Genomic DNA, 25,721 nt, shown 5'->3' on the forward strand with positions numbered 1-25,721 from the left:
TCAGTGAACTCAGAGAAATCAGTCGTACCACTATCTTAACTAGCTTTTTAATAGGCACATATATTTGCACATATACCCATGTTGTTTCTTTCAGCTTCTCAGGCTAATGAAACAATATGATATTTACACGTGTTACTTCACTTATAGAGTGTGGTCTCAAGTCGCATCTATTTATCTATAAAAGTCTCTAGTTTATCCTTAATGGCTGAGTAGTACTCCATTGTATAAAATATCACATTCATTCCTCAGCTGATGGGCATTTGGGTTGTTTCCAAGATCTGACTGTTACAAATTACACTTCTATAAACATGGGTGCACATATACTGCCATGGTATGATGTTTTTAATCCTTTTAGGAAAATACTCAGAAGGGGAACAGTTGAGTCAAATGAGACCTCTAATCCTAGTTTTTTGAGGAATCTCCACCTGCTTTCCACCATAGCAGCACAATTTGTAATAAGCTAAATCTTGGAAACAACCCAAATGCCCATTGACTGAGGAATGGATTTAAAAAGTGGTATTTTTATACAGTGGAGTACTACACAGCTATTAAGGATAAGCGTAGGGCTTTTAGAGGTAAATGGATGCAACTTGAGACCATACTCACATGTGAACTCAATCAGACTCATGTGTGTATACCAGTATACACAAATACCCTAGTATAAAAACTGGAAGCGTAACTAAGATCCAAAATGTACAAGAGCTATTGTGAAAGGGGAAGAAACTACTCAAAAGGAAAGAACAACTGAGACAGGTGAAAGGAGAAAAGATAGAAGGGGAAATAGATGTATATATGATAATACATATGTATTATGTATATACATATATATGTAGTATGCATATATGATAATTATACTAATCTCTATTCATTGAAAAGAATGGTTTGTGCTTTGTTTGGTCAATTTTTCATGCCTTTATCCTGTAATCTGAGTAACTATGTTGAAGATAAATACGCAGTATACTAACCACTGTTAATCTTTTGATTTTGTTTTGACATTCTGTATCATTAAGAGAAAGATGTGTGCTGGTACTGTTAAGACAACTGTAAGATGTCCTGTGCTCTGGGTGAATGATTCAGGGATGATAATGCACAATGTATGTATTATTGTTGCCCCTGATTGACATGTTTTGAAATTTTGTTTTGGTTTTTTCCCCCAAAATAAAATAGATTTTATAAAAAAGAATTTATGTATTTACGTACCATTTTTATTCATTTTTCTTTTTAACAAAACATTGCAATTCTTTACATTTAATTATAATTGGGCATGATTTCACACTTATCAGCCACATTTAAGTCTGTCTGCCTTCTGACTATCAGGACAGTCCCCAGCTTATGATAACTCACAATTTTAAAACTTCATGATGTAAAGCAGTGATATAGATTCATATAAGCAGAACTTCAAAATTTGAATTTCTATCTTTTCCTAGGCCGGCAATGGACCAAACTGTCTGAAATGTGGGTAGCAGTGGGGTGCCACAGCCCAGCCCGCCATGTATCCCTATGGGTCACAGGCACTGCCCTGCAGCGCACTGTGCTTCTGAGCTGCGGTGCCAGACAGCGTGAGTGTGATACTTACATTCTGGACTTAGGATATCTTCGATTACAATGGGTTTATCAGCCCGGGAGCCCACCAGAAACTGGGAAGCATCTGTATGGGGTTTTCCCAACCAGCTGTTCATGGCCTTTGCCAATCTTTCTCTTTGGTTATTTTCCTAATGATTTGTATGAATTCTGTTTATTGAAGAAGGAGTCTCTGTCATATGCGCTCTAAGCATTTATCCTAATTTTGACCTTGTTATGAACACAAATACATAAAATATATTTTGACTACAGAAGTCTTTTTTTTTTTTTTTTGTCTTTTTCCTTTTTATCGGTACCAGGGATCGAACTCACGACTGCCTGCTTGCAAGGCAGGCACTTATGCCTCTGAGCTAAACCTCCAGCCCTGACTGCAGAAGTCTTATGTTTAAGGTTGTCAATTTCATCAAATTTTCAGTTTTTTAACTATTCTTAGATTTTCCTTATTCCAAGATTGATTGAAATTGATCAACCTGACTCACATATGTGTATATAAATCATATATATATATATATATATATATATATATATATACACACATATTTATCATGTTTTAGCGTTGTGGCTTTATGATTTTAACTTTGAAAGTTTTAATCTATCTAGAACTCACTTTGATACAAGACATGAGATGGAGAACCCAGCCTGCTTACTCTCCCTCTCCGGAACTAGGCGCCAGACACACTAAGATCATTTGCGAACAACCCTCCCTCTTCATTAGGATTTGAAGAGCTGCTTTCATCATCACAGTGCCCAGTTCCCATCTGCACTGCCATGCATCCGTTATACCCTCTTTTCCTTTGATGTGTTTATTGGTCTATTTCTGTTTCTATCATCACAGAGTTAAGGTATTTTCATATTTGATAGGATTAGTCTTCTCTTTCGTTTTCTGGCTAATTATACATGTCTTGCTTTTTAAAACAATCTGCATTGTGACTACAGGACAAGGAGAGGTAAAGATAGATACCAGTTAGTCTCAGGGATTTGACAAGAGTATGCATACACAAAGCTGAACAGATCAGCAATTAAACTTTGTCCGTGTAGCACCTAACATGACCGTGGGCTCCTAGCAACTGGAGAAACACTGGCCAGACTGCCACTACCACTTAGCTGGGGCCACGGCAGCTGGCTGGTTGTCCCTGTCACTCTGGTAAAAACCTAGTTGTATGCACGAGGTGTATGAAATTATATGCTATATGCACTATTGTGCATAATTATACTCCAATAGAATGTTTTAAAATCTTTAAAATTCCTGCAAGTCTTGCTATATTGTTTTGTGCCAATTGCAGATAATAAGATGTGTTCTGTGCCCTTGAACAGGTCAGAGAAAGAGGCAGAGTTGGGGGGCCTTGGAAAACACCTGCTTAGCAGGAGCAGCCCCCCTCCCCCCACTGCCAGGTCTGACTCCCAGCGCACTGATCACCCAGCAATGCGCTGATGAAATGGATGGCACTGCTCTAACGTAATGCACAGGTACTGGTTCTGTTTAGAGTTCTGGTGCTTCTGCAAACAGATCTGTCTTCACCAAGGCCCCCATGGGTCTGAAAAGGAGCACGATGAGATCACAGGCCAGGCACAGTGTCCACGGGATGAAAAGATGTCAGCACAGTCTTCGTAGGGCCGAATTAGACAATAATGCCAAAGGCCAGGGCCCCTGGAGCCTTATCTTTTAGTCTTTATTAAAGGTCTCCAGAGATCAGTGGAAAATGTTACCCTCACCTCGTGGAGATCAAATTAAGGAGTGTGGCTGCAGAGAATCAAATATCTTGTACCGGGCTGTCACAAACACTTACTCAGACTCGAAGAACACACTCCACACCCTGCCACCCTGAGGCGATTCTGGCTTTTAGGCTTTTTGCTTCTCAGTTTTCAGTCTTCCTTTTCTTGAATACCCTGAGCACTCGTGTTAATGAAGGGCATGTTTTCTGATATGAAAATCTCCCTGTGAAGCAGATGCTGCTGCTCTCCAACATGGACAACCAAATGGTTATGTTTTACTCTCTAAAAATAAATTTCTAGCTGGGCATGGTGGCGCATACCTGTAGTCCCAGACCTCGGGATCCCAGGATTTGGGAGGCTGAGGCAGGCGGTTCGTTGTGAGTTCAAGAGCAGCCTGGGCTACAAAGTGAGTTCAACCCAGCATCGCTGAATTTTAACCATAAGTCTTAGGGTTACTCTGGGCCCAATGATAGGAGGCAAGCAATTGCTTGTCAGAGAACCAGGACTCTTGCTTCTTCAGGGCCCCTTGAAGGCCTCTTCATCTCCAATTCCCTGCCCACAGGCCTCCTTCCACTTCTGTCTCTGCCCTTCAGCTGGAAGGGCAGTTTCTCTGACCCCATGTCCCAGGGCACATGCTTTGCATATACAAGGTCCTGGGTTCAAACCCTGGTACCACCACCCCTCAAAACAAAGTTGCTGTGAAACTCAAATATGTAAGTGCAAATTATGGCCCCCGTGTCAGTTAAACTTCACCTCCAGCTTCTCAAAATCTAATTACAATGTTGCTGCTCCAAATGGCTTCTGATGAAATTCTATCAAGAGTCTCAGACCAGGGTTCAAGACATGACTGTGGGGCAAGCCCCTGCTGGTGCCAACCTGCAGGCCACTCAGAGCACATGCCTGGTGGGCAGCACAGGGGCTACACGCCTGTTCTGGGCACAGGTCTGCTCTGGAGCTCAAGGTGCAGGGCAACGATGGGGCAGGGTTGAGGGCTCCCTGCTGAGAAAATGAGGGGTGCAGACAGCAGGCAGGCAGAAGACAAAGTGACAAAAGAAGGCAGGACCCGGCTGGGCAAAAGTCATTGACCTGGAGGTCATCACTGTGCCCACACCTGGCCAAGCGGGTGGCACACACTTCTTCCCCTCACCTTTCACACTACCATCTGACGGTGATGAAGAAACCTTTGTGTTTTTAACCTGTGAATTTTAGCTGTCTGACGTTCCAAATATTCCTCCCACACTCAGTTAAGATTATGAAACGAGGAATGTGGCTTTGGAGAGGGAAAAGGGTATGATTAAGGAGTAAGGTACTTTTTGGGTCCGTATTTAAATCTTTATATTACTTTAGCACGTATGTTCTTAATCACATGATCTCTATTGTACAGCTTGGTATAACTGTTATCCATGATTCAGTAAAGAGCCTTGTATCATTCACAGACCTCACTTCGCTGAATCCTGTTTCCTTGTGTTATGTTCTCCAGGGTAAGCTCTGAGTCCAGGGTTGAGACAGGAGAGGTTTATTGAGGAGAGGTTCCCACCAGCAAGGTAGGGGCAGAGGAGGTGAGGAAGGCCTGGAGCCCAGCAAGGGTGTAATGTCCTGGAAATTCCCATGCCAGCCGAGAGGGGGCCGGGAGGCAGGGTGGCCCCAGAGCTCTCCACATGGGTTAAGTGGCTCGGGGTCAGGTGTAAGGTGCCAATCTTTCACTGCAGAACACTTAGCTGGTGCTGGGCCACAGGGCTAGCAGCAACCTCAGGGGGCCACCAAGAGCACTGGCTGCAGTGTCTCACCTCCAGGACTGCCTGTGTCTGCCCCCAGCCCCAGTTAGGGGTCTTTCATCAGGTTCTGCTGCAAGAGGAAACGGACGATATCTGTTGAAAGTCCTGGGGTCTGCTTTTCGTCATCCAGAGATGCGCTTCCTTCGTGCAGTGGGTAGAAATGGGAGTCTCTGCAATGCCTCTGCAAGACTGAGCAACCATCACGGCTGAAGATGACCCGGGCCATCTGGAAGCTGCGCAGGGCGTACTTCCGGCTCCCCTGGCCTCTTAGTTCAGTGATTTTCTCAGACAGGCACTGGCGGACAGATGCTGAGAGCGGGTCCTCAGAGACCGGCTGGGGACGGCCAAACGCTTCATAGAATCTGTCCAGGGATTCTCGAAGTCCACTGTCCTCTTCCTTGGTCTTCAACTGGCCTTTGGCAGAAGGGTCAAGCCAGAGGTCCTCACAGGTCCAGGAGTCTTTCTGATCAGTATTCAGGCTGCTGCTGTCTGTAAGACAAAACCAACATTCTAGTTCTCAAACACACAATCAAAAACACCACAAAGCAGGCCAAACACAGGTGATGCCTCTTTTCAGCTTGGCACAAGGAACTCCCAGGGAGCAGGCAACAGCAGAGACAGCTGACTTCAGAAGCACATTCCTGGCAAATGCAAGGTCCTCAGTTCAATTCCCAGTATTAAAAAAAAATCAGCTGACTTCAGAAGCTGTTCCCCTCCTGTGATTATGCCCTCATTTGCTCCCAGTGAGAATGTGTCACTCCCGTGCACTGGGCATTGTTAATCCAAGGTCTCCATATGGAAATTCAGAGTGGCGGCACACTTGGATGGGAAAAGTCTTATTTTATTTTCACTAGCCTCTAATCTGAAATTAAGCACTTCCTTCTATGATGGATGTAGACAACAAACCACAGCTATAGCAGCAACCCTAGTAACTTAACAGTTACTAGGACACAACAGCAAGAGATCACAGCCGCAAACTATCTCCCCACAAAATCCATGTGTTGAAGGCTTAACTCTTCATGTGACTGCATTTGTAAAGGGTTTTTAGGAGGTAAAGTTAAATGGGGTAGCAAGGGTGGAGCTCTAATCCAGCAGGATTGGTAACCTTGTCAGGAGAGGAAGAGGAAGAGATGAGAGGACGAGAACGTGAACACGAATCTTCTCTCCCTCCATGTGCAAGCGTCAAGGAAAAGCCGCACAGCCACATAGCGCAAAGACAGCTGTCTGCACCTCACCAGGAGCCAGGCGGCCCCTGACCCTGTGCTACCAGCCTCCAGTACTGCTGCCGAAGCCACCGGGGTACGGGCCTGAGCAGACTAAGATGTACGACTCTGAAATCATCACAGACATCATGCTAGATGTTATGCACGCATTAATGAAAAAACATACTCATTATAATATACACTTGTTTTAAAACTTTTCAATAACTATTTTCAGTATTTTTTCTTGGTAATCCTAAACATGGTCTTTTATTTTATCCATTTAAAAATACCATTTTAGCTGGGTGTTGTGGTGCATGCCTGTAATCCCAGTCCTTGGGAGGCTGAGGCAGGAGACTTTCAGTGAGTTCGAGGTCAGCCTGGACTGCACAATGAGTTCAAGGTCAGCCTGAACTACATAGTGAGACCCTGTCTCCAAAATCAAATCAACCATCCAACCAACATACAAACACGTACATTATTTTTAGGAAGATCACTTGAAAAGAAGTTCATCTGATTAAACAGTTCTAAAGATTTACACAGTTACCTCCTTTTTGGAATCCTTACAACAATCTTATAGACTGTTCATATCTAAATTAAAATACTGTTTTTGTGTTTATTGAAGAGAGAGTAAAAGATAAACTATAAGTGACTTAACAAAAGCCAAATCCTAAGCCGGTCGTGGTGGCTCACACCTGTAATCCCAGCACTTGGGAGGCTGAGGTGGGAGGATCTTTGTGAGTTTGAGACCAGCCTGGGCTACAAAGTGAGCTCAAGGCCAGCCTGAACTGCACAGAGACCCCGTCTCAAAAAAGACAAAAAAAAAAAAAAAAAAGCAGAAAAAAGCCAAATCCTAACCTCTGACTTACTTCTCTGTGTTTCTCTGGCCACTGTTATTCTAAACACAGTGATCTCTTAGGTCTTTTGAAACACACGACTTTCCTTTTATCAGTGTATTCATGCGAAGATTTTGTAAAAAAATAAAATTAGAATTATTTAACCTTTATAGTTCCTCAAACAGGAATTCTACCAGTTTTATTACAATGTTATACTTTGTTTTTTTGCCTTTATTAATTTTTTAATGTAAAGATAGTAAACTCCAATAAAACGAAACAGAACAAAGTCAATCAAAACAAAGCAGCAAAATTGGTACAGAACTTCAAAGCAGGATACTAGGAAAACAACAGTAGCTATCGTAGTATATCTTGTTATCTTCACATTAGTTGTCCATTCAGTCCGGTATAGCAAAGTCAAACCAAAACAAGACAAAACAGAACAAAACCAATCAAAACCGAACACTGAATAAAGCAAAACAATCAGAACAAACAAAACAGTGAGAACAATATTGGACTTCAAAGACAAGATTGGAGGAAATCCCCCATATTTGCTATCCTGCACAGTCACCCTCCCAATAGATGCTCAGCCCTCTGTTCCCAAGCCTGCAAAATCAAACAGACAAGCATTAGTTGCTTTATGTACCTTAGTTGCTATCAACTCAGCCTGCCTGGCACCAGTAGGCTCACAGCAGGTACTATCTGACTTTTCTCTTGGCCCCCGCATAGCTTGTGTAGCTTAGCAGAAAGATTGGCTGAAAGGGCAAGACAGGACACTGTAGCCAGGAAAGCCTCAACCGGAAGCAGGAAGCCCCTATCTTCCCCACCCCTCGGAATTTACCTGTGACGCCATCTTCCCGCCCCTGGAAATTTACCTATGGCACCAAACCTAGGACCAAAGGGCTACCTGTGCATCCCTAATGCCCCCCCCCCTTAGGTTCCACCCCAAACCAAGGCTACTTATGTGCCTCACTCCACATGTTCCACGGAGAGATCACCGGACGCCAGCGGTGGGGGGTGCCAGTCTTCTCTCTCCGTGTTCTCAGAATAAAGGCCACTTTTTGTTTTACACTTCTCATCTTTTGGAAATATTTTTCATCTTTTGGAAATAATCCTATCACTGGCTAGCTGGCTTCTTGATGGTCTCCTCCCAGTCCCAGCATGGCCAATTCTCAAGAGGCACTGACTTTTCTGTTTGTTTTGTTTTTTAAGACAGGGTCTTACTATGTGTTCAAACTGGCCTGGAAAATCAGAGCAACAGCCCTGCCTTAGCTTCCCAAATGCTGGGACTATAGGTGTGTGTCACAATGCTGGGATAAAATTTTTACTTTAGAATCAAGGTTTTTCTTTTTTTACACAGAGCTTTCTACATCACAAGCTTTGATGACCCTTGCTCCTGATAATTTAATAGCCATACTAAACACATGATAAAGGGAAGGGTACGATGCAGTGGGTGGAGCTTTAGGAAAAAGGTGTGATTTTGGTTCACCCTAGGTTTGCTATGTGTCACCTTAGATAAGTCATACAACCTATCTTTGTTTTACTTTATATTTTATTTTGAGATGGGGACTCACTGTGTATCCCAGGCTAGCCTTGAACTCGTGGCAATCCTCTTGTCTCTGTCTCCCAAGTGCAGGGATGACAGTGTGCACCACCACACTGGCCAAACTTTCTTATTTTTTTTTTTTTTTTTGTCTTTTTCATTTTTATCGGTACCGGGGACTGAACTCACGACTGCCTGCTTGCAAGGCAGGTGCTTATGCCGCTGAGCTAAATCCCCAGCCCCTAAACTTTCTTATTTTTAAAGCGAAGACTTTAATAGATGATCTTTCTTCCAGAATGTCTATGGTAATACAAGCACAAGTAGCAGTCCAAAGAGAATGTGGATACGTGCTCTGGGAGACACACACAGAACACACATGGATAAGCATTTGTTGACTTAGCATTACATGTGCAGAGGCCGATATTAAGGCAACTTGTGACAAGTTACTGCAAGATAAAGCAAAAGATGGGAAAGCCCATGCCCTTCACCTGAGATACTTGGAACCTAACTAATAGGCGGACCAACTCCTAGACATCGCACTGAAGAGTAATCATGTAAAAGTGTAATGGCATAACTGACATAGTCTGGATTCAGAGGGCAGATGCAGTGTGAGGACTGGCATCTGGTCTCAGAGTCCTGGCCAAAATCCCCAATCTCCCAAACTAGTGTACGGCAAAAGCTTAAATAAAGTAGTGTGACTTTAGGGCTCCAGAAGGATCAAAACCCTCTAGCAGAGTTCAAGATTCTGGGGGCTTTAGACAACAAATGTCTCTGGGCAGCCCGTATTTATTTAGTTTTTCAAACAAGGAAGGGGTTAGAGTGGAAAATGCAGGAAACTGAGCAGGATCTTGGGAGTGGTTCAAGAACTTTTGCAAGTAACAGATTATGCTAATTTAGGAGAAGTATCTTATGTTAATTTAGGAGAAGTATCTTGGGAGAACTCTCAAGGTTGACCTTCACTACCGGAGTGAAATGCCTGCAGCTACCACCTCCATCTGTCACTGGGGTTGGAGCCAGGTGTCCTCAGCTGTGGCCTGTCTTGCCTTTTGAGGCATCTCTTTGTACTACGGTCAGCCATGCCTCAGCAACGCGACAGCCCTGCACGTGTGTTCAATTTCCAGCCTCAGCAGCTCCCAACAGAGCACTTACCACTTATTCTGAAATGATGATCACAGAACACAAAAACACAGAGGATGTTTAATGAACAAAGGTCAAATTGCAAAAAGAAACGAAATAAACAACTCCATGGCTGGCTCCAGTTTCACTCTCCACCCGCCAGCCATGTCTTCAGCAGCCAGAGACTCAGCCCGGGGACAGAAGAATGAGAATCCCAGAGGCCAGACGGGTTGCTGCGATCAACAGTGAAGGCCATATTCTTTTTAAATTTCATTTTATTTTTGTCTTTTTGAGTCATGGTCTCACTATACAGTTTAGGTGGGCCTTGGGCTTACTTTGTAGTCCAGGTTGGGCTCGAACTTGCAACGATCCTCCTGCCTCAGGCTCCCGAATGCTGGGATTACAGGTGTGAGCCACCATACCTGGCTAAAAACTGTACTCTTAAAAGAGTTTTATAGCAGGGACAGTTTTCCCCCTACAGTAGTTCCCAGAATGCCTAAAATTATGTTCTATGCTCCCTCCTCAAACGTGAAGGGAAGAGCAGGAGGAGAAGGAAGGAGAGAGGAAAGAAGGATGGAAGGCAAGGAAAGCTAAGGGAACTTCCCTTGACTCTGCAAGGCCCAGAGCTTTTGGCCAGTTCTCCTGCCTCGGTTCTTCCCAACAACACTGTGCTAGACCAGCTCCACCAGGGGAAGCCTCCCAGTGCAAAAACACAGGGGAGGGGGACACTGGTGCCTCTCTGGTCCATTTGCAGGAAAACTGTGGGAAAAGACTTCTCAGCTTGTATTTTTCACAAGTGTCAAGTTCCTGCAAATCAAAGAAGGACTAAAAAGCCACTCCAGACTACACGAGATTGAAAAGAAACAAAACCATTAAATGCAGCAGGTGACTTTGAACTGGATCCTTTTACTAGAGTACATGACTGGAACATGTGGAGCACTTCAAACCAGGTCTGGGGATTAGAGGGCAGACTGAATCACTGCAGATGTCCTGGTGTGGATGATTTCATTTTGTTATGTAAGAGAATGCACCTGTGTGTAGGATATTCAGGGGTGAAGGGCATCGGATTGGCAATTTACTCAGATAATTCATTAGAAAGGTATTTGTACAGTGCTTGCAAATTGTTTATGAGTTTGAAATCACTTAAGAAATTTTAAACAGAACTCTGGAGGGATAACTTAAATTTTCTTTGGTAACCTACTTTAAAATTAAAACAATCAATGAAATAAATGAAAGCCTTGGCCCAGAGCTTGGCAAACAGTGTGGGTCTAATAAACGATATTGCTATTACAGAAGAGAGAAAGGAGCCCCGCAGTGCTGGGTGAGCTGGTCCCTGCCATCTCCCTCCCCATAGGTGACGTGACCCCAGGCTGGGAAGGCAGGAAGATGGGACTGACTTCTGGCAGTGGGGAGAGGGAGACAACAGGAAGATACCTGGCAGAAACACTGGGAAGTTGGAGAATTCCTCAAGATCGCCCCAGGGAGCACGAAGCATCCTTGGATGCAACTGGCCCATAGGCTTTGCCACCCAGGACTTTAAATTCTCACTTGAGTACCATTTCCAGATTTCATTACATTTTAATTTCTGAAACCTCATGTTTACAAATGAGTCTAAAAATTAGCTGTCTCCTCATTTTTTCACACAAATGTCAAACAGACTACAATTCATCGTCAAAGAAACACCCCTTCTCCTCCCATGAGAACAGAGGCACACACAGCTGAGTCCCTGGCTGCATCAGTTCCTCTGAACACTGCCTCGGTCCATTTCAGGCTTGCATTTCCTTGGCAACAATGCAGAGCCTTCGCTCTTATCTGGCTGCTGTGGTAGCCCCTTCCCCAGTCCTCCCTGGAGAGGAATATAAACTCAAAGGACCGGCTCTGGGAGGAGCCTAAGTGAAATCCCAGAGCACTGTAACAGCCTAAATACTGACCCTAAGCCTCCCAAAGCACCTTGCTATCCCACCCCTTCCTTGGCAACACCTTCTACTGTTCAGGGCGTGAATTCTTCTCCATCTTCTCCCCCTCAGCAAAGGCTCCACTGCTGCTGCCTGGCAAGTGTGAGGTTGTGAATTTGATCCCTAGCACCAAAACAAAACAAAACAAAACAAAACAAAACAAATCCAAAAAAACAGAGGCCCATTCCCAAGGATTCTGGCATTGCCCAAATTTGGTGGAACTTCCCTCTTTGTTTCAATATGCCTTCCATCATGAGAAGGATTTTTTAGGAAGGTACAAGAAGAAAAGGAGGAAGACAGAGGTTAATATAAAAATGTTTTTGCGAGGCTGGGGATTTAGCTCAGCGGCATAAGCGCCTGCCTTGCAAGCAGGCGGTCGTGAGTTCAATCTCCGGTACCAAGGAAAAAGAAAAAAAAAAAAAAGTTTTTGCATTGTCTGTTTCAAGATCATGTAATGACTAGAGTATCCATTTGCTAAACTGTCTCCGGAAGGTAGGAAAGAAGGCAGGAGAGAAAGAAGAGGGAAAGAAAGAGGGAAGAAAGGGAAGGGAAATGGGGAGAGAACACATATAGATGTTTGAGATGCTTCTTTGTTGTTTTGTTGTGTTTTTTTTTTTTTTTTTTAGGCAGGGTCTTACTTTATAGTTGAGGCTGCTAACTCAACTTGATATTTAGAGTTCTGGCTCCTTTCTACATCTACATCAATAGCCACCCACGATTTTTTTTTTTTTTTTTTTGGTCCAGATCTTTACTCGCAGGGGCTCATTAGGAAGATCTGCAGTTTCAAGGCTGTGCAGTGAAAAACTCTGAGACTTAATTCTGTAAAAATGGAAAAGCAAGAGGAGCTGAGGAAAGAAAAGGTGTATGGTTTCTTAGGCTTTCTGCACCATGGGGATGGGAACTGCCCCCACTCGGAACTGCGTAGCTCACTCCTGAGCACCCAGGCCTGGTTGCCTCGCTTTGTCTGCTGGAGGCTCCTTGGGTTCTGCACGGCTCTAAAGGAAAGTCCTGGGCATAAGAACAGAGTGAACACAGCATGAGGATACATCTTGGTTTCCGGTATCTATTTATTGGCACATTTTCAAGGCACAACTATCTTTGCAGTAGGGAGTCGGGCCTCAGAGGCTCAGCCCTGCCCCAGGCAGGTTGCTTCCAGGGGTGACACTACTATTTTGTGATACTAACTTATTTTTATCAATATGAGTTACTTTTTTGTCTTGTTTTGCTTTTGGTACTGGGGATCGAACTCACAACCTCACGCTTGCCAGGCAGATGCTTAAGTCACTGAGCTAAATCCCTGGTCCCACACCACTATTTTAAGTGTGGGGACCATGGCCTGTGGGTGAGGGCCCAGCTCTCTGCTGCACTGTCCTGCTGCAGACTTTACTTTCTTTTCCTTCCTACTCTTTGTTGGTCCTTCTTACTCCTGCCAGGCCACTTCTACAGCTACTGCAGGAAAGAAGAAGCAAAAGGCTCAGTGGAAGAACAAGATCCTGTGCTCCAGTCCAGCCCTGCCAGGCCACAGCAAAGTTGGCACTCACTGGCACTCACACCTCCACCCGCATCACTGCCTTGGGAAACCCAGCTGCTTCCTGGCCACTAAATGCATTAAGTGAGCTCCTCTTCAGAGCCTCTGCACTTCCAGGTCCTCTACATGTCACGTGATTTCTTCACATGTCTGTATGATTGGCTCCTGCCACAGTGCATTTTTCCTCTCAGGGACCGAATACTTGTCATCTACAATTTAAAGAAGGAGAGATTTATTTTGGCTCACGGTTTCAGAAGACTCAGTCAGCTGTTATCAAGACAAAAATATCATGGTGGAAAGGGAGAAGCCAGGAGCAATAATACAGCTTTTCACACCATGCCACCAGTGACCGATCCATTCCAATGGAGCCTTGCATTCAAAAGTATGAGACTATGGGGAAAATTTTATACCTGAACAATTGCATTCAATTCCTAGTCCTCCAAAGGGCTGTATCCATCTTATCGCTTGTTTCATTTTTTGAATCAAAGTCTCACTATGAAGTTCAGGCTGATCTTAAATTTACTATGTATCGTAGGCTAACCTTGAACTTGCAGTATCTTCCTGCCTCAGCCTTCTGAGGGCTGGGATTTCAGACATGTGCTACCATGTTTGGCTCACATGTCCATCTCATGATAAAAAATGTATTTAGCCCATCTCTAAGGGTCACTAAAGTCTTAGCAGGTCCAGCATTGCTGAGAAGTTCATGTCAAAAGTCTCCTGTAAGACTCCAGGCAAACTCTTAGCTTGTAGCCCTTCCACAATCAAAACAAAAGCTAAACACTTCCAACAGTTAGAGTGACTCAGGGTAAATATTCCCATTCTAAAAGGGAGGAATAGACAGAAATCAGTTAAAACAAGACCAAAATGCAGCAGGGCAAGGGTTAAATCCTGCAGCTCAGGTCTAGCACCTGGGAGAGGTTGTAGCAACACATGAATTTCAAAGAAGACTTGGGCAGCCTCACCCCTATGGCCTGATTGTGGCTGCCTGTGATTTCCCTCTTGGCCAGGCTCTGCTTACTGCCTGCAGCTTTCCTGGGCAGACACTCCATTTCCCTGGCATCTCCAGCTTCTTGGGTCTCCAGGACAGCTTCAGCTTAACTCTCACAGTGTCATATACTGTCCCCTTCCGGGCACACTGCCTGGACTCTTATGCTTTTCCTTGAAACCTCCCTGACTCCACAGCACTTGCATTGTGTGTCCCTGTAAAAGCAACATTGCTGGATGATGCCAAGGTCCGCTGTCCGCTGAAGCAGTGGCCAGGCCTTCTTGGACCAGACTGTAGTGGCCTTTTAGTGCCTGAATGGCTGAGCCCTGTAAAATGAACCCTGAGAAACCAACACCAGGTGACTCTTCTCCCATGAAAGGTGCATACTTTTGCATATTTGAGCCTTTGATGTGTGAAGTTTTGCTGATTCATGAGAAACCTTCAAGCCATCTTTCCTATGGTCCTGATGTGAAATACTTGGTTTCTTCTTAATGCTGATATTTTCAGCCACCACACTCTCCAAGGCCCCAACTCTACAGGTGCTTCTTTTCTGGGCAAGCTGTGAATTTTTCAAATCATTCAACTTGGTCTTTTGCTCCTATTTCTTATGGTAGATCTGATTAAAACCAGCCAATAGTACTTATGTCACAGCCTGAACACTATACTGCCTAGTAATAATAAACTATTCTGCAAGAATAATTAGTATACCATCCTTAAATGCAGCCTTACACAGGCCTGTGATATGGACAAAATGCAAACAAATCCTTTACCAGAATGTGACACACGTGGCTGCTGGTCCAGTTTCCAGTATGGCCTTTGTCCCATCTAAAACCTTCTGAGCCTGGCCTTTACTGTCTGCATTCCTGTCATCTTCTTGGTATTGGGAGCTCAGACAAGAATCTCCCATCAAACTTGACTTATAGTATTTTTAAGCTTCTCTAGCCAGTATCTTCAAATCTTTCCAAACTCCTCCCACAAAATAGTTTCAAAAGCTTCTGAACCACATGGTCAGCTACAGTTACAGCAGTGACTCCACCCGTGGTACCAATTTTCTGTAATGGTGTGCCATTGCTGAGACACAATGTCAGTACCCACAGTTGAAAATGGGGAGGGTTTGATTTGCTTATAGTTTCACACCTGGAAATCTGAGGCAAAAACCTCATGATGGAAGGGCATAGCACAGAAAAGTTTCATAGTTCATGGCAGCCAGAAGAGCAAGGGAATAGCACCAGAGAGAAAGGGACCAGATTTAGTAACCAAGGTCTCACCTCCATGACCCACCCAGACATACAGATGAGCATGCTCCACCAATCCCTAAAGCAAATCACAAAACCAATCAAAATTGACATTTTAAAAGCCAGATGTGGTAGGCACAAACCTATAACCCCAGCACTTGGGAGGCTGAGGCAGGAGGATCAGTTTGAGTTTGAGGCCAGCCTGGGCTGTACAGTGAGCTCAAGGTCAGCCTGAACTGTATAGTGAAATCCTGTCTAAAAAAAAAGACATTTACCTTGCCAGTTCCCTCTCCTACTTTATGCTTCTTTTCAGGTATAACATTTTCAGTGTCACTCAGAATGGGCTAGGTTATGCTAAATAACAAGCAAGCACCAAAGCTCAGGGACATGAAACAAAAAGGATCAGCTTTTATTACCAGTAAAACTACCATACTGCAAGCACACACAAGCAGATCTGTTCCTCCTTACTCAACCCAGAACCGAACCCAGTGGAGCAGCGCCGACCTCAGTCTCACTCAGGGAAGGAACAGAGGTAAAGGAGAAAGGTGACAGGGAGTGACTGGGAGGCTCCGTCACTTCTGCGCACATTTGATGGACCAGCTGGAAGTCACACGGCCAAAGAGGCGCAGAACACTAGTGAGCAGCAAGTCAGTCTACCACACCTTCCAGGACCAAACCATTTGAAATTTTGTTTATTCTTATAATAGCAAAAAAAGTGGAACAAATCCAGTGTCCAGTGTCAGAGGAATACATAAAATACAGAATGGGCACAGAATGGGATAGTGTTCTGCCTTAAAAAGGAAAGATATTCTGACACATACCACAACACGGATGAATACTGAGGACATTATGATATGTGAAATAGGCCACTCGTAAAAAGGCAAATATTGAATGTTTCCACTTATATGAGGCAACTAAGGCACAGAAACAGAGCACATGATAGTCACCACAGCTGGGGACAGAGAAGTGGGAAGCTGCAGAGTCTCAGCTGTGAAGGATGCGGAGTGCTAGAAATGAGCTGACAAGAACAAAAACATACTTCACACTAATGCAGTACATCCCAAAAAAGGGCTAAAATGGTAAACTGTATTACGTATGTTTTACTGCAGTTTTTAAAAGCTGCATTTTTTCTTACTGCCCTAAATCTAGCTATCTCCATCTTCCCTTCATTGCTTATATTTCATTTTTTTCTGTTTTCTCTGACACAAGGTTTCTAATCTTTCCTGTTACCAGCTATAACCGGGAGGCCTAACATGGTACATAGCACATAGTAATTGTTCAGTTTATTTAAATTTTTCTCTTTTATTTTTAAGGTTAATCTTTAAATATATAATTAACCTCTGATATACAAGGACTACTTATTTTGTGTTTAACCAATTAAGAACTCCATGCACTCAGTACCTTTGTGGAATGAATAAATAAATGATTGAACTTATTTAACACAATTGGAAATGAGATTTGTAAGCAGTGAAAGTATGAATAGCTAAATTCTTACCTACACCCAAAATTCATATGGTTCTAGAGTATTTCCTAAACACTGGCACAGTTTAAAGAAAAGAATTTTAAAACCTCACAGTAGCAAACTATGCAGCCTGGTGAAAGGCGCCGTGGAAACATCCATGCCTGTTCCCACACTGTGCGTCACAGTAAGCAGCCACACGTAGCTACTGGAGCATCCCAGGTGGGGTTAGTCTGAATGCAAACATAAACATAAAATCACACCAACCTCAAAGAAAAAATAATATTAATTGCAATAATTTTTAATATGAAGTTAAGTGAAACTGTTAGATATAGAATTAAATAAAATATAGCATGAAACCAAAGCTTGTATTCTTATAGTCTAATACCATTTGAGTTCAAAAGCATGCAAAATTAACCTGTGGTTTGTTTAACAACAGTCCTCCTATATTAAATACTTGAAGTTGACAAAACTCAAAACTACTACAGAAGGCTATGTGAAAAGAAGTAAAATCAGAGAAGTACAAATGTTGGAGCCTAACAGTATTTGCTAATGTTTTTACTTCTTCAACTAGGTAGAGACTGCACAAATGTATACCATGTTCTACTCAGGTCACTCATAACAGATGAAATTAAAAATAAATTTAAATGATGTAAGTGGCTCAGACTATATTTCTATCTGACATTGGCTGGTCTAGACATTCTTCATAACTGTGACTTAAGAAGTCTTTGGCCCCAGTCATATTTCCTGAAGTCTTATTATGCTGAAGTACTTGGAGATTAAGTGACACTTAGAAGGTAGCCAGGATGAAGATCTTCAGTAGTACTGCAAAAGCTTGTTTTTGTGTTACTGTAATAAAATAATTGAGGTTGGGTAACACTACTAAGAGGTTTATTTAATTCATAGTTCTGAAGCCCCAAGAGCCCATCTCTGGTGATAGGCTTCTTGTTGGTAGAATCCTGAGGTGATCCATGGTATTACCAGCAAAAGATGGGCGAGTGAGTGGATGTGCTCTCTCTCCCTCTCTCTCTCCTTGTTCTTATAAAACCAAGGGGCTCCTCCCTGATGATCTTCTGGAGTCCTAATCACTTCCTAATGGCTCCACCACTAAACACAGTAGTGGATTAAATTTCTACCCTTGTAGCTAATCCTTCACAACAGGGATTAGATTATTTTAGGAGGATACACTCAGAACAGATCCAGACCACCAGACTGGTGCACCACAGTTAGGGAAGCACAAATGCCCACACCCACTTGGTCAGCGCAGTGTTGTTGTCCTCTGCCAGTTGCCCCTGGGGACGTCTCTTCTGCAAGGAAGTGAGGACCAACTTTCTAAAGTAGTCTGGTTGTCTCTACCTCTCAGACTCAATCAATATTTACAGAACATCTACTACCCAAACATAGGGTTTGGCCCAAAGACAGCAGGCCAAAGTCCAGGAGGTAAAAGCTAAGAAAGTCGAGCAAACAGGTAAGACCAGGGATGCATGGATGAGTCACCTGTGGACAGAGGAGGCAGAGGAACGGGAGCTGTCAGAGGGTGGAGGGACAGAGAAACAATGTCCCAGAACCTGAGGCCGGCAGTCTGGTCAGCGCCGAGAATTCTTAGAAGATACAAGCAGCTGGGCAGGCTCTGGAGAGCCCGTGTGCCAGGGAGAGAAGCCAGGTAAACTTCCGATAAGCAGCCAGCCGAGGCGCTCCGCACTGCAGGCTCCACTCCCTAGGATGACTGGGCAGTGTATGGGGCAGCCCTGGCTGACGCCTGCCGCAGCTGACAGCACCCTGTTCGCTGTAGAGCGGCTTGCACTACTCCTTGCTTGTGCACCTGCATCTGCACAGGTTACACTGGAGGACGGGGGTAGATGCAGCCAAGCTGACAGTGGACTGTTCCCGCCTCACAGCCTGTGCCCTGAGGTGCTGAGACTGCTGCTGCTGGAAACGACCCCAGATCATCGCTTTACATGTACGGTGTCTGCAGGTTCCTTTTCTGCTAAACCTCCTTAGCTTTGCTCTGCTATACTCCAACACAGCCTTCCTTTCCTTTTCTCCCTTTTCACAGCTAGCCTTTCTCTTGTTTCCCTGCTGTGTAAGAACCCTCTGGTCACTGCCCCTAAGAGATGCTGCCATTTACTGCCCATCTGGCCCTCACTCGATTCTTCTTTCTGGTTTTGTCCATCCCCTGCCCCTGCTGTGTGATCACACCAGACTGGACCTTTCATTCTATGTTATTAATAACAAATTAGTCAGCAAAAAAAAAAAATCAATAAACTTAAGCTCCCACTTCCTGACAGCAGCCCTGCTACTCATGGTTTATACATTTTAGAGATTGTCACTGTGCTTTAAAGGACAAAGACCACGCACAAAGAGTGGTTGTGAGGCTATCAAGATATTTAATCCAAATTCACACTTCAAAGGGATGCTTTGGTAGGTGCTTTGGTCTCTGTCTATACTTGTTTACATCTGAAAGATGAGACTGAATGAATCACCCGGAGGGAAGTGGCATATGCTGTCACCTTTCATCTCAGTGACAAATAGACAGAATGTGCAAAGAACAAGGTCCAAGAGACGCATGCTGAGAAATAAACTGAATGCTGGGAAAAACAAGTGTACCGGCTCAGTAAACAGCCCTCAAATTAGCTGTCAGGACAGCTTAATGAGACCCCCAGTCTGCTTCTGTCTCCTTACTTTTTTACTTTGACAAATTTTATATTTTCTTAAGAAATTAAAATATTTTAAAAATTATAGAAAGAGCTGTAATGTCCAACCTCATTATCACATTGTCACATTTGCTTCCAAATTTTTATCCTACTACACCTTGAAGTAAAGTTGACTGCCTTCTCATAGATACTAATTTGGTTCCTTCTGGCCCATTTTTACATCTCCATGGGCTCCATGAGCAGCCCACTGCTGTTTTGTACATGGTAGCCATCTTGTAATAGAGTGTAGTAGGGTATAACACTGGCTGGTTAGCTTTATAAATAGGCAGTATCAAAGAAAATAATAGCACACTCACCAAAGTAAGAGCTGTTTTAAGTCATGTAGCTAGTTAAGCTTAAAAATGTAAAGGGCAAGCACAGGATGAAGCATAAAAGGATAAATAAGAATGATGAGCTAAGGACCCATCCATTCACTCATTCATTCGCTTGGTGCTTTGAGCCTCCCAGATGCTTGGATTAGGCTTTTCATGCCCTCCCTTATTCCTTGGCCACTGTACCTTCCCTGGGGATAATCCACCAGAGAGATAATTAACAAACACCCAGTATTAATAGGGTGGACTATCAGGCTTTTGAGATGGAGTAAATAAAGCACAGATGATTTCACTGACAGAACAAAACATCTCCAGGTCCCCCCACTGCTGGGACCCATCAGGATACAAGTTAAGGACTTCTTTTCAGTCCGTTGCAGAAAGGCACTGGAAAGGCTGGGAGCATAATTGCTACAATCCCTTTGGAGAGCAATTAGATCCACTAAAACTGAAAATGTGTATTTCTGTGTGCAACTGGTGGATGGATCCCAGTTGGACTCACTCTCCAGGGGGACCCAAAGGCAGCTGTAGGAGGAGGATGGCCCACTACAGTCTGTAAGGGTGAAGGCCACTTTTCCTTCTTTCGGGACCCCCCTCTCAATGCACAGTACAGCTGGCATGGCAGCTTGTCCAGGGAAAATCTACATACTGCGAAGATGCCCCCCTAACTCCCCCAGCTCACCCCTTCCCCATGGATCCTGGTTTCCTTTCCCCCATCTCTCTCTGCTACATTTTCCAACCTGGAAGACTCCTGAGAGGCCAGGTTTCCTACCTCTCCAGGGTGGAGCATTTCCCCCTCCCCATGACCATTCAGTGTTCGGCTCATGACTGTCTCTCACTACTTGCCTCCTAGCTCGTCTGATCCAGTTTGATCAAGTGGACAGTGGCCCCAGAGCAAACTCCTAATTTTTGTGGGTTGGAGAACCCCTCTGTTTGGGGCCTAAGGCCTCTCAGCTGTGACCCCAACCATCTAGCAGCGTATATCTCATGTGTCTCCTTGGGACAGGAGGTCTGTCACACTAAAGACACTTTTTGAGTGGACATAACATCTCTACAGAACTCATGAAGGGGCTCACATCTCCTATTTCCTCCTATTTACCTCTGGGCCAACTGATCTAGGTTTTGGCTGCTTGGCTTCAGTGTGGGCTCCCAAATCAGAAATTTTGCTTCCTTAATGGCAAGCTGCTGCACTGAGCCAAGCAATTTTACTTTCAATATGCAAAGGTTTGTATCTTGCTTTTTAAAAACATTACTTTCTGTATATGAAGTTAGCATCCTGCCTTATACAAATTTTTGCATCCAACTTTATAACTGTTTACTTCAAGCCATTGTACATAGAAGGACAGATAGATACACAGAGCTGCTTAATACTATTCTAATACAGAAATGTTTATTTTCTATCCATTCCCTTGCTGGTAGACATGCAGGTTGCACCTAATTTTTCACAATCATAAACAAACCCAGAATGAGCTTCCTGAGACACCCCTCCTGGACGCATGTATATTTCTTTGGAAATATATCCAGAAGTGGGATTACTGAATCGAAGAAAATGCACATTCTCAATTTTAGTAGATCCTACCAAATTTTAGATCCAAAGGGGCTGTAGCTATTGTACTCCCACCATCATTGTCTGGGGTTTCCTGTTTATCCACCTTTGCCAAACTCTGTTATTATCAGTCACTGCAAATTGTATCTTCTTACTTGAGTTTGCTTTCCCTAAGGACTAATGTGATAGAGCTGCCTCTCACACATTTGTGGGCCCTTTGGGTTTCCTAGTCTGTGAAATGTTTATTCATATTATTTACCATTTTTCTACAGATTTTTTTCTCCCTTTATCTTCATTTTTCCAGGAATAGGGATTGAACTCAGGGCCTCTGTGCTGAGCTACATCTCCAGCCCTTTCATTTTTTGAGGCATGATCCCACTGTGTTGCTAAATTATCAAGGCTAGGCTTTGAACCTGGGATCTTCCTGCCCCAGCCTTCCATAAGTGTTGGGTTACAGGCACGGTGTCTTAGTTTATCTCGCTTCTTTATAATGACATCGAAATGAATTAAAAAGAACATATTTTTGTCCAATTTTTTTTTTATTAATCTCACAGTGAGATTAGTCTCTTTTAAAAGGAAGAATGAAAAGAATATGAGGATGAGACAACACAAGCAGGTCTGTTTTGTGCTAATGGCAAATCTTCCCAAACAAAACAATCCTCACAGGGTCCGCTCATCGCCACCGAAAGGTGAGGGTGCTGCCTGTCAACACCACTTAATGAAGAATTCTGTACCAGCCGGAGCCAAGGGCAGGAGAACACCTGGATCTATGTGTCTTCTTTCCCAGTCAAGAAAACTGAGACAAGGAATAAGCCTCCAGAATCACTGGCTGACAGGAATGCAGTGGAGACACACACGGAATGCTCTCTACTCAGTCATCTTCATGATCTTCGGCTGCCTGTCACTTGCTATAACCAGAACAGGGACTGATTTACAGATTCCCCTCCCGCTCAGAGTGGAGCTTTTCTGAAACACTTAAAGCAATCATTTAAAAAAATGTTTTTCCCCAAACAGTTTTTACAATTTCATTTCACACAGGAGGTTTCTGTAGATTTGTTTCATATTCCAGCTTATTTCCGTAAGGAGCCTTTGTGAGCAGAAAGGAAAAACAAGTGAGCTGGATGATGGTTGCTATGGCAACACTGCTATTTTTTTTTTTTTTTCTGATTATGACTGTTTACTTCAGCAGAGTTAAGTTAAACGCAAGCAGCCAACTACGATGATGCTTGGAATTTTAACCTTAACGTAAGAAAAGAACAAGCACTTTAAGAGTGATGCTAAGTACTAGGGTAATAGGCATGGTATCTTAGTTTATCACAGTTCTTTATAATGATATACGAAATGAATTAAACACATTTTGTCTGAATTTTTTTTTTATTAAGGCTGGATACTTTATGTTTAGCTGGGAAGCTGTCCTGGTTTACTGGGAAAGCAACACTGTGATCCATTTCCCTTAAGAGGAATGGGGGCCTCCCATAATCTGCCCAAATGGACAATCAATACAGTATTTGGCAACATTAAGAATTACAGAGAAGCTATAATCCCGGTACTCAGGAGGTTGAGGCAGGAGATCCATTGCAAATTTAAGGTCAGCCTGAACTACATAGCAAGACAGTCTCAAAAAAAAAAAAAAAAATTACAGAGGAACAGAACTAGATCCTCACCAATACAACCAGTTCCAGTGTTGACATTAGCAACAGGAGTTTCCAAGAGAATGTGTCATCTGTGACAAGGAAGTGTGGCATTTCTACGTGCAGTAGTTTTCTTAGTTGCATAGTTTTAAAATAGATTTCACTCCACATCAATCCATTTGGGGTAATAAGCAAGTCTTTTTATCTCCAAAAAGAGACAATTTCCCAATGTTTTATGAGCAAGTTCTAAAAGCAAGACTTGCAAAAGAACTCCCAATCAGTCTGGTCCCATGGCGGGTGGCTCAATTCCAAACGTGTATATTTCCTAAAAGTTGCTTTACAATGTGTAGTTAAGTTCTGGCCTTGTAAAAGCTCATGGATCAGAGATCAGAGCATCTGCGTCCTGACAGAAGAGATGGTCACAACACGGAACCTAAAACACTTGAGCTATGTGACCTTGGGTAAGTTGTGTAATATGTCTGAATTTCATGTCCTTGTCTACGAAACAAGGATAATATCTCAAACTACATAGGACTGTTGTAAAAATTAAACAATTTATCAGCATAAGACCTAATTAACTGCTCAATAAGTAAAAGATAATTTTGTAATTATTACTATGGTAACAAGAGTAGTATCCACAGCAGAATTGTCACAGCTCAGTAATAAAGTGTTTGTCGTTTAACATAGAGGACTGGGTGGGGAAGAAGAATGGGCTCACTATGTAACCCAGGCTGGGCTCGAGCTCATGGTGATTCTCTTGCCTCAGCCTCCTGTGTGCTGGAATGACGGGTGTGTGTCACCATGCTTGGCAAAATACGGGATTTAAAAACATGAACTGTAAATGTCTTCATGTTTCTCCTGCATAGGGATAGCTGCTTATCAAAAGGGAAGTGGAGAAGGGTAACTGGGAGGAACATCACCTATGCCCATAGCTTCTGCCCCATGCTGGTGACAGAGCGAAAGTCACAGGAAGCACACCAGCTCCAGCCCCAGCTCCAGCCCCGCCTCGCAGCAGCAAGCCAAGACTAGCACTGCCAAGAGGTCTCGCGCAAGCGCACTGTGGAGCAGGCGCCATGCCCGCGTGGGCAGGCACAGCAGGCCCCTCTGTAAGTGGGTGTCCGACACAAGCCTAGGCCCGGCTCCAGCTCTCCAGAATGCACCCCACGGAGGGGACCCGCACCAGGCGTGGGTGGCACTAACAGGACTGGAGCTCCAGAAAACCTGCAGGGGATAGCGGCTTTGGTAAGTTGAGAGCAACCCTTAAATCCGGCAGAGACCTCCGGGAGTATGAAGCCGGCGTATGAAGCAAGAGAAACACTGAAATTAGGCAGAAAAGTCCAGAGTTCACAGAATGACTGCTGGCTGAGTCAGATTTGCAGCAGGGTTAAATTTAAAAGGCGGATGAGACTGCAAAATACGAGAACTCAGCTCCTCCCACTTATGCTTGAATTTGAAGGCAGCAAAGTTTTGGGTCTTCGCTTCTAGAGCACATAACTCCAGATAGCAGGGAAAAACTCAGAAACTGGGGATGGGGTCAGGGGGAAGCACCAGCCAGAATGTAAAACTCATGCCATATAATGCATCCGGAAAAAGATCAAGACACCAGAGAAGTACAGCCGAAGCTGACTGAACACAGACTTGCCATCAGGGGTTCGGGATCTATTTGTGTTTTAGAAAATGGGTGAAGGCAAATAAGTTTCCAGAAGTACTGAAAATTTCAAATCCTCAAATTTAGTAATCACAGTGTTTAAAAAGCAGAATAAGCAAAAATAAATCTTTGCCTTTGCACCAGATACAACTGCCATTCCTTAAAGGCAAAGATAAGTCAAATTCCCCATAAATGGATGGTATTATGGTTTGTATCTGGATGTCCCCCCAAAACCTCATTCAATCATGGGGGCAGGCTTTTAGGGTTTGTGACTGATTCCTGGTCCAATGCTGGGATTATGGATGTGACTGCTACAGCCAAGTAGGTGTGGCCTGCATACACAATATAAGGGACAGAAAGAGTCTTCCCCCCACCACCTCCTTTTTTGCTCTTGTTACTTTTGCTGTTTCCCCCCACCATGAACTGTTGCCCTCTGCCATGTCACCCTGCCTTGGAACCAGCTGATTATGGACTGAAAGCTCCACAAACAGCTGAATAAACCTTTCCTTCCTTAATTCCTCTCTAAGGATGTGTAGCCTGGATGACATCTGTATCATGTCAGTTAGTGGAGATTTTGCCTGCAGGTACAGCAAAAATGTGAGGTGTTCTATTCCTTTGAGACACCTTAATTCACCAAGGTGGTCCCTCTGTCTTCCAAACAGTACTTGATATGATATACTCTGAACCCAAATCATCTAATCACCTTAAAAGTGTGGTGTATGTCCATTCCACACTTTGTTTCCGAAAGTTGCATTCCATAAGCCAATTATGTAAAGTCATTCAACTTCAAAATTGTTCTAGGTTGGTTTTATTAAAAAATGTAAATGCTGAGCCGGATGTGGTGGCTCACGCCTATAATCTCAGCACACGGGAGGCTGAGGTGGGAGGATCGTTGCAAGTACGAGACCAGCCTGGGCTACAAAGTGAGCTCAAGGCCAGCCTGGACTGCATA

The 25,721-nt window shown here is 43.8% G+C and overlaps 1 protein-coding gene and 1 long non-coding RNA gene across 2 annotated transcripts in view; one reads left to right on the forward strand and one right to left on the reverse strand.

Annotated features, from left to right (window-relative positions):
• Positions 1 to 1,183: 1,183 nt before the first annotated feature.
• Shld1 (shieldin complex subunit 1) overlaps positions 1,184 to 25,721 on the reverse strand; it is an 85,656-nt gene continuing 61,118 nt past the window's right edge. The window contains exon 4 of the mRNA XM_013160000.2: positions 1,184 to 5,558. Within this exon, the coding sequence (XP_013015454.1) occupies positions 5,116 to 5,558 (443 nt within the window). The 3' untranslated portion in view covers positions 1,184 to 5,115. The remainder of the gene's footprint in view (positions 5,559 to 25,721) is intronic.
• On the forward strand, positions 18,396 to 25,295 carry LOC134476066 (uncharacterized). The gene is made up of 2 exons (XR_010047513.1): positions 18,396 to 18,585; positions 22,157 to 25,295. It is a non-coding gene; the product is annotated as an uncharacterized LOC134476066 (long non-coding RNA).

The sequence above is a fragment of the Cavia porcellus genome, unplaced genomic scaffold (assembly GCF_034190915.1).
Source record: "Cavia porcellus strain 051 isolate PalLab524CR breed Dunkin Hartley unplaced genomic scaffold, mCavPor4.1 scaffold_5, whole genome shotgun sequence".
In the NCBI taxonomy this organism is placed as follows: Eukaryota; Metazoa; Chordata; class Mammalia; order Rodentia; family Caviidae; genus Cavia; species Cavia porcellus.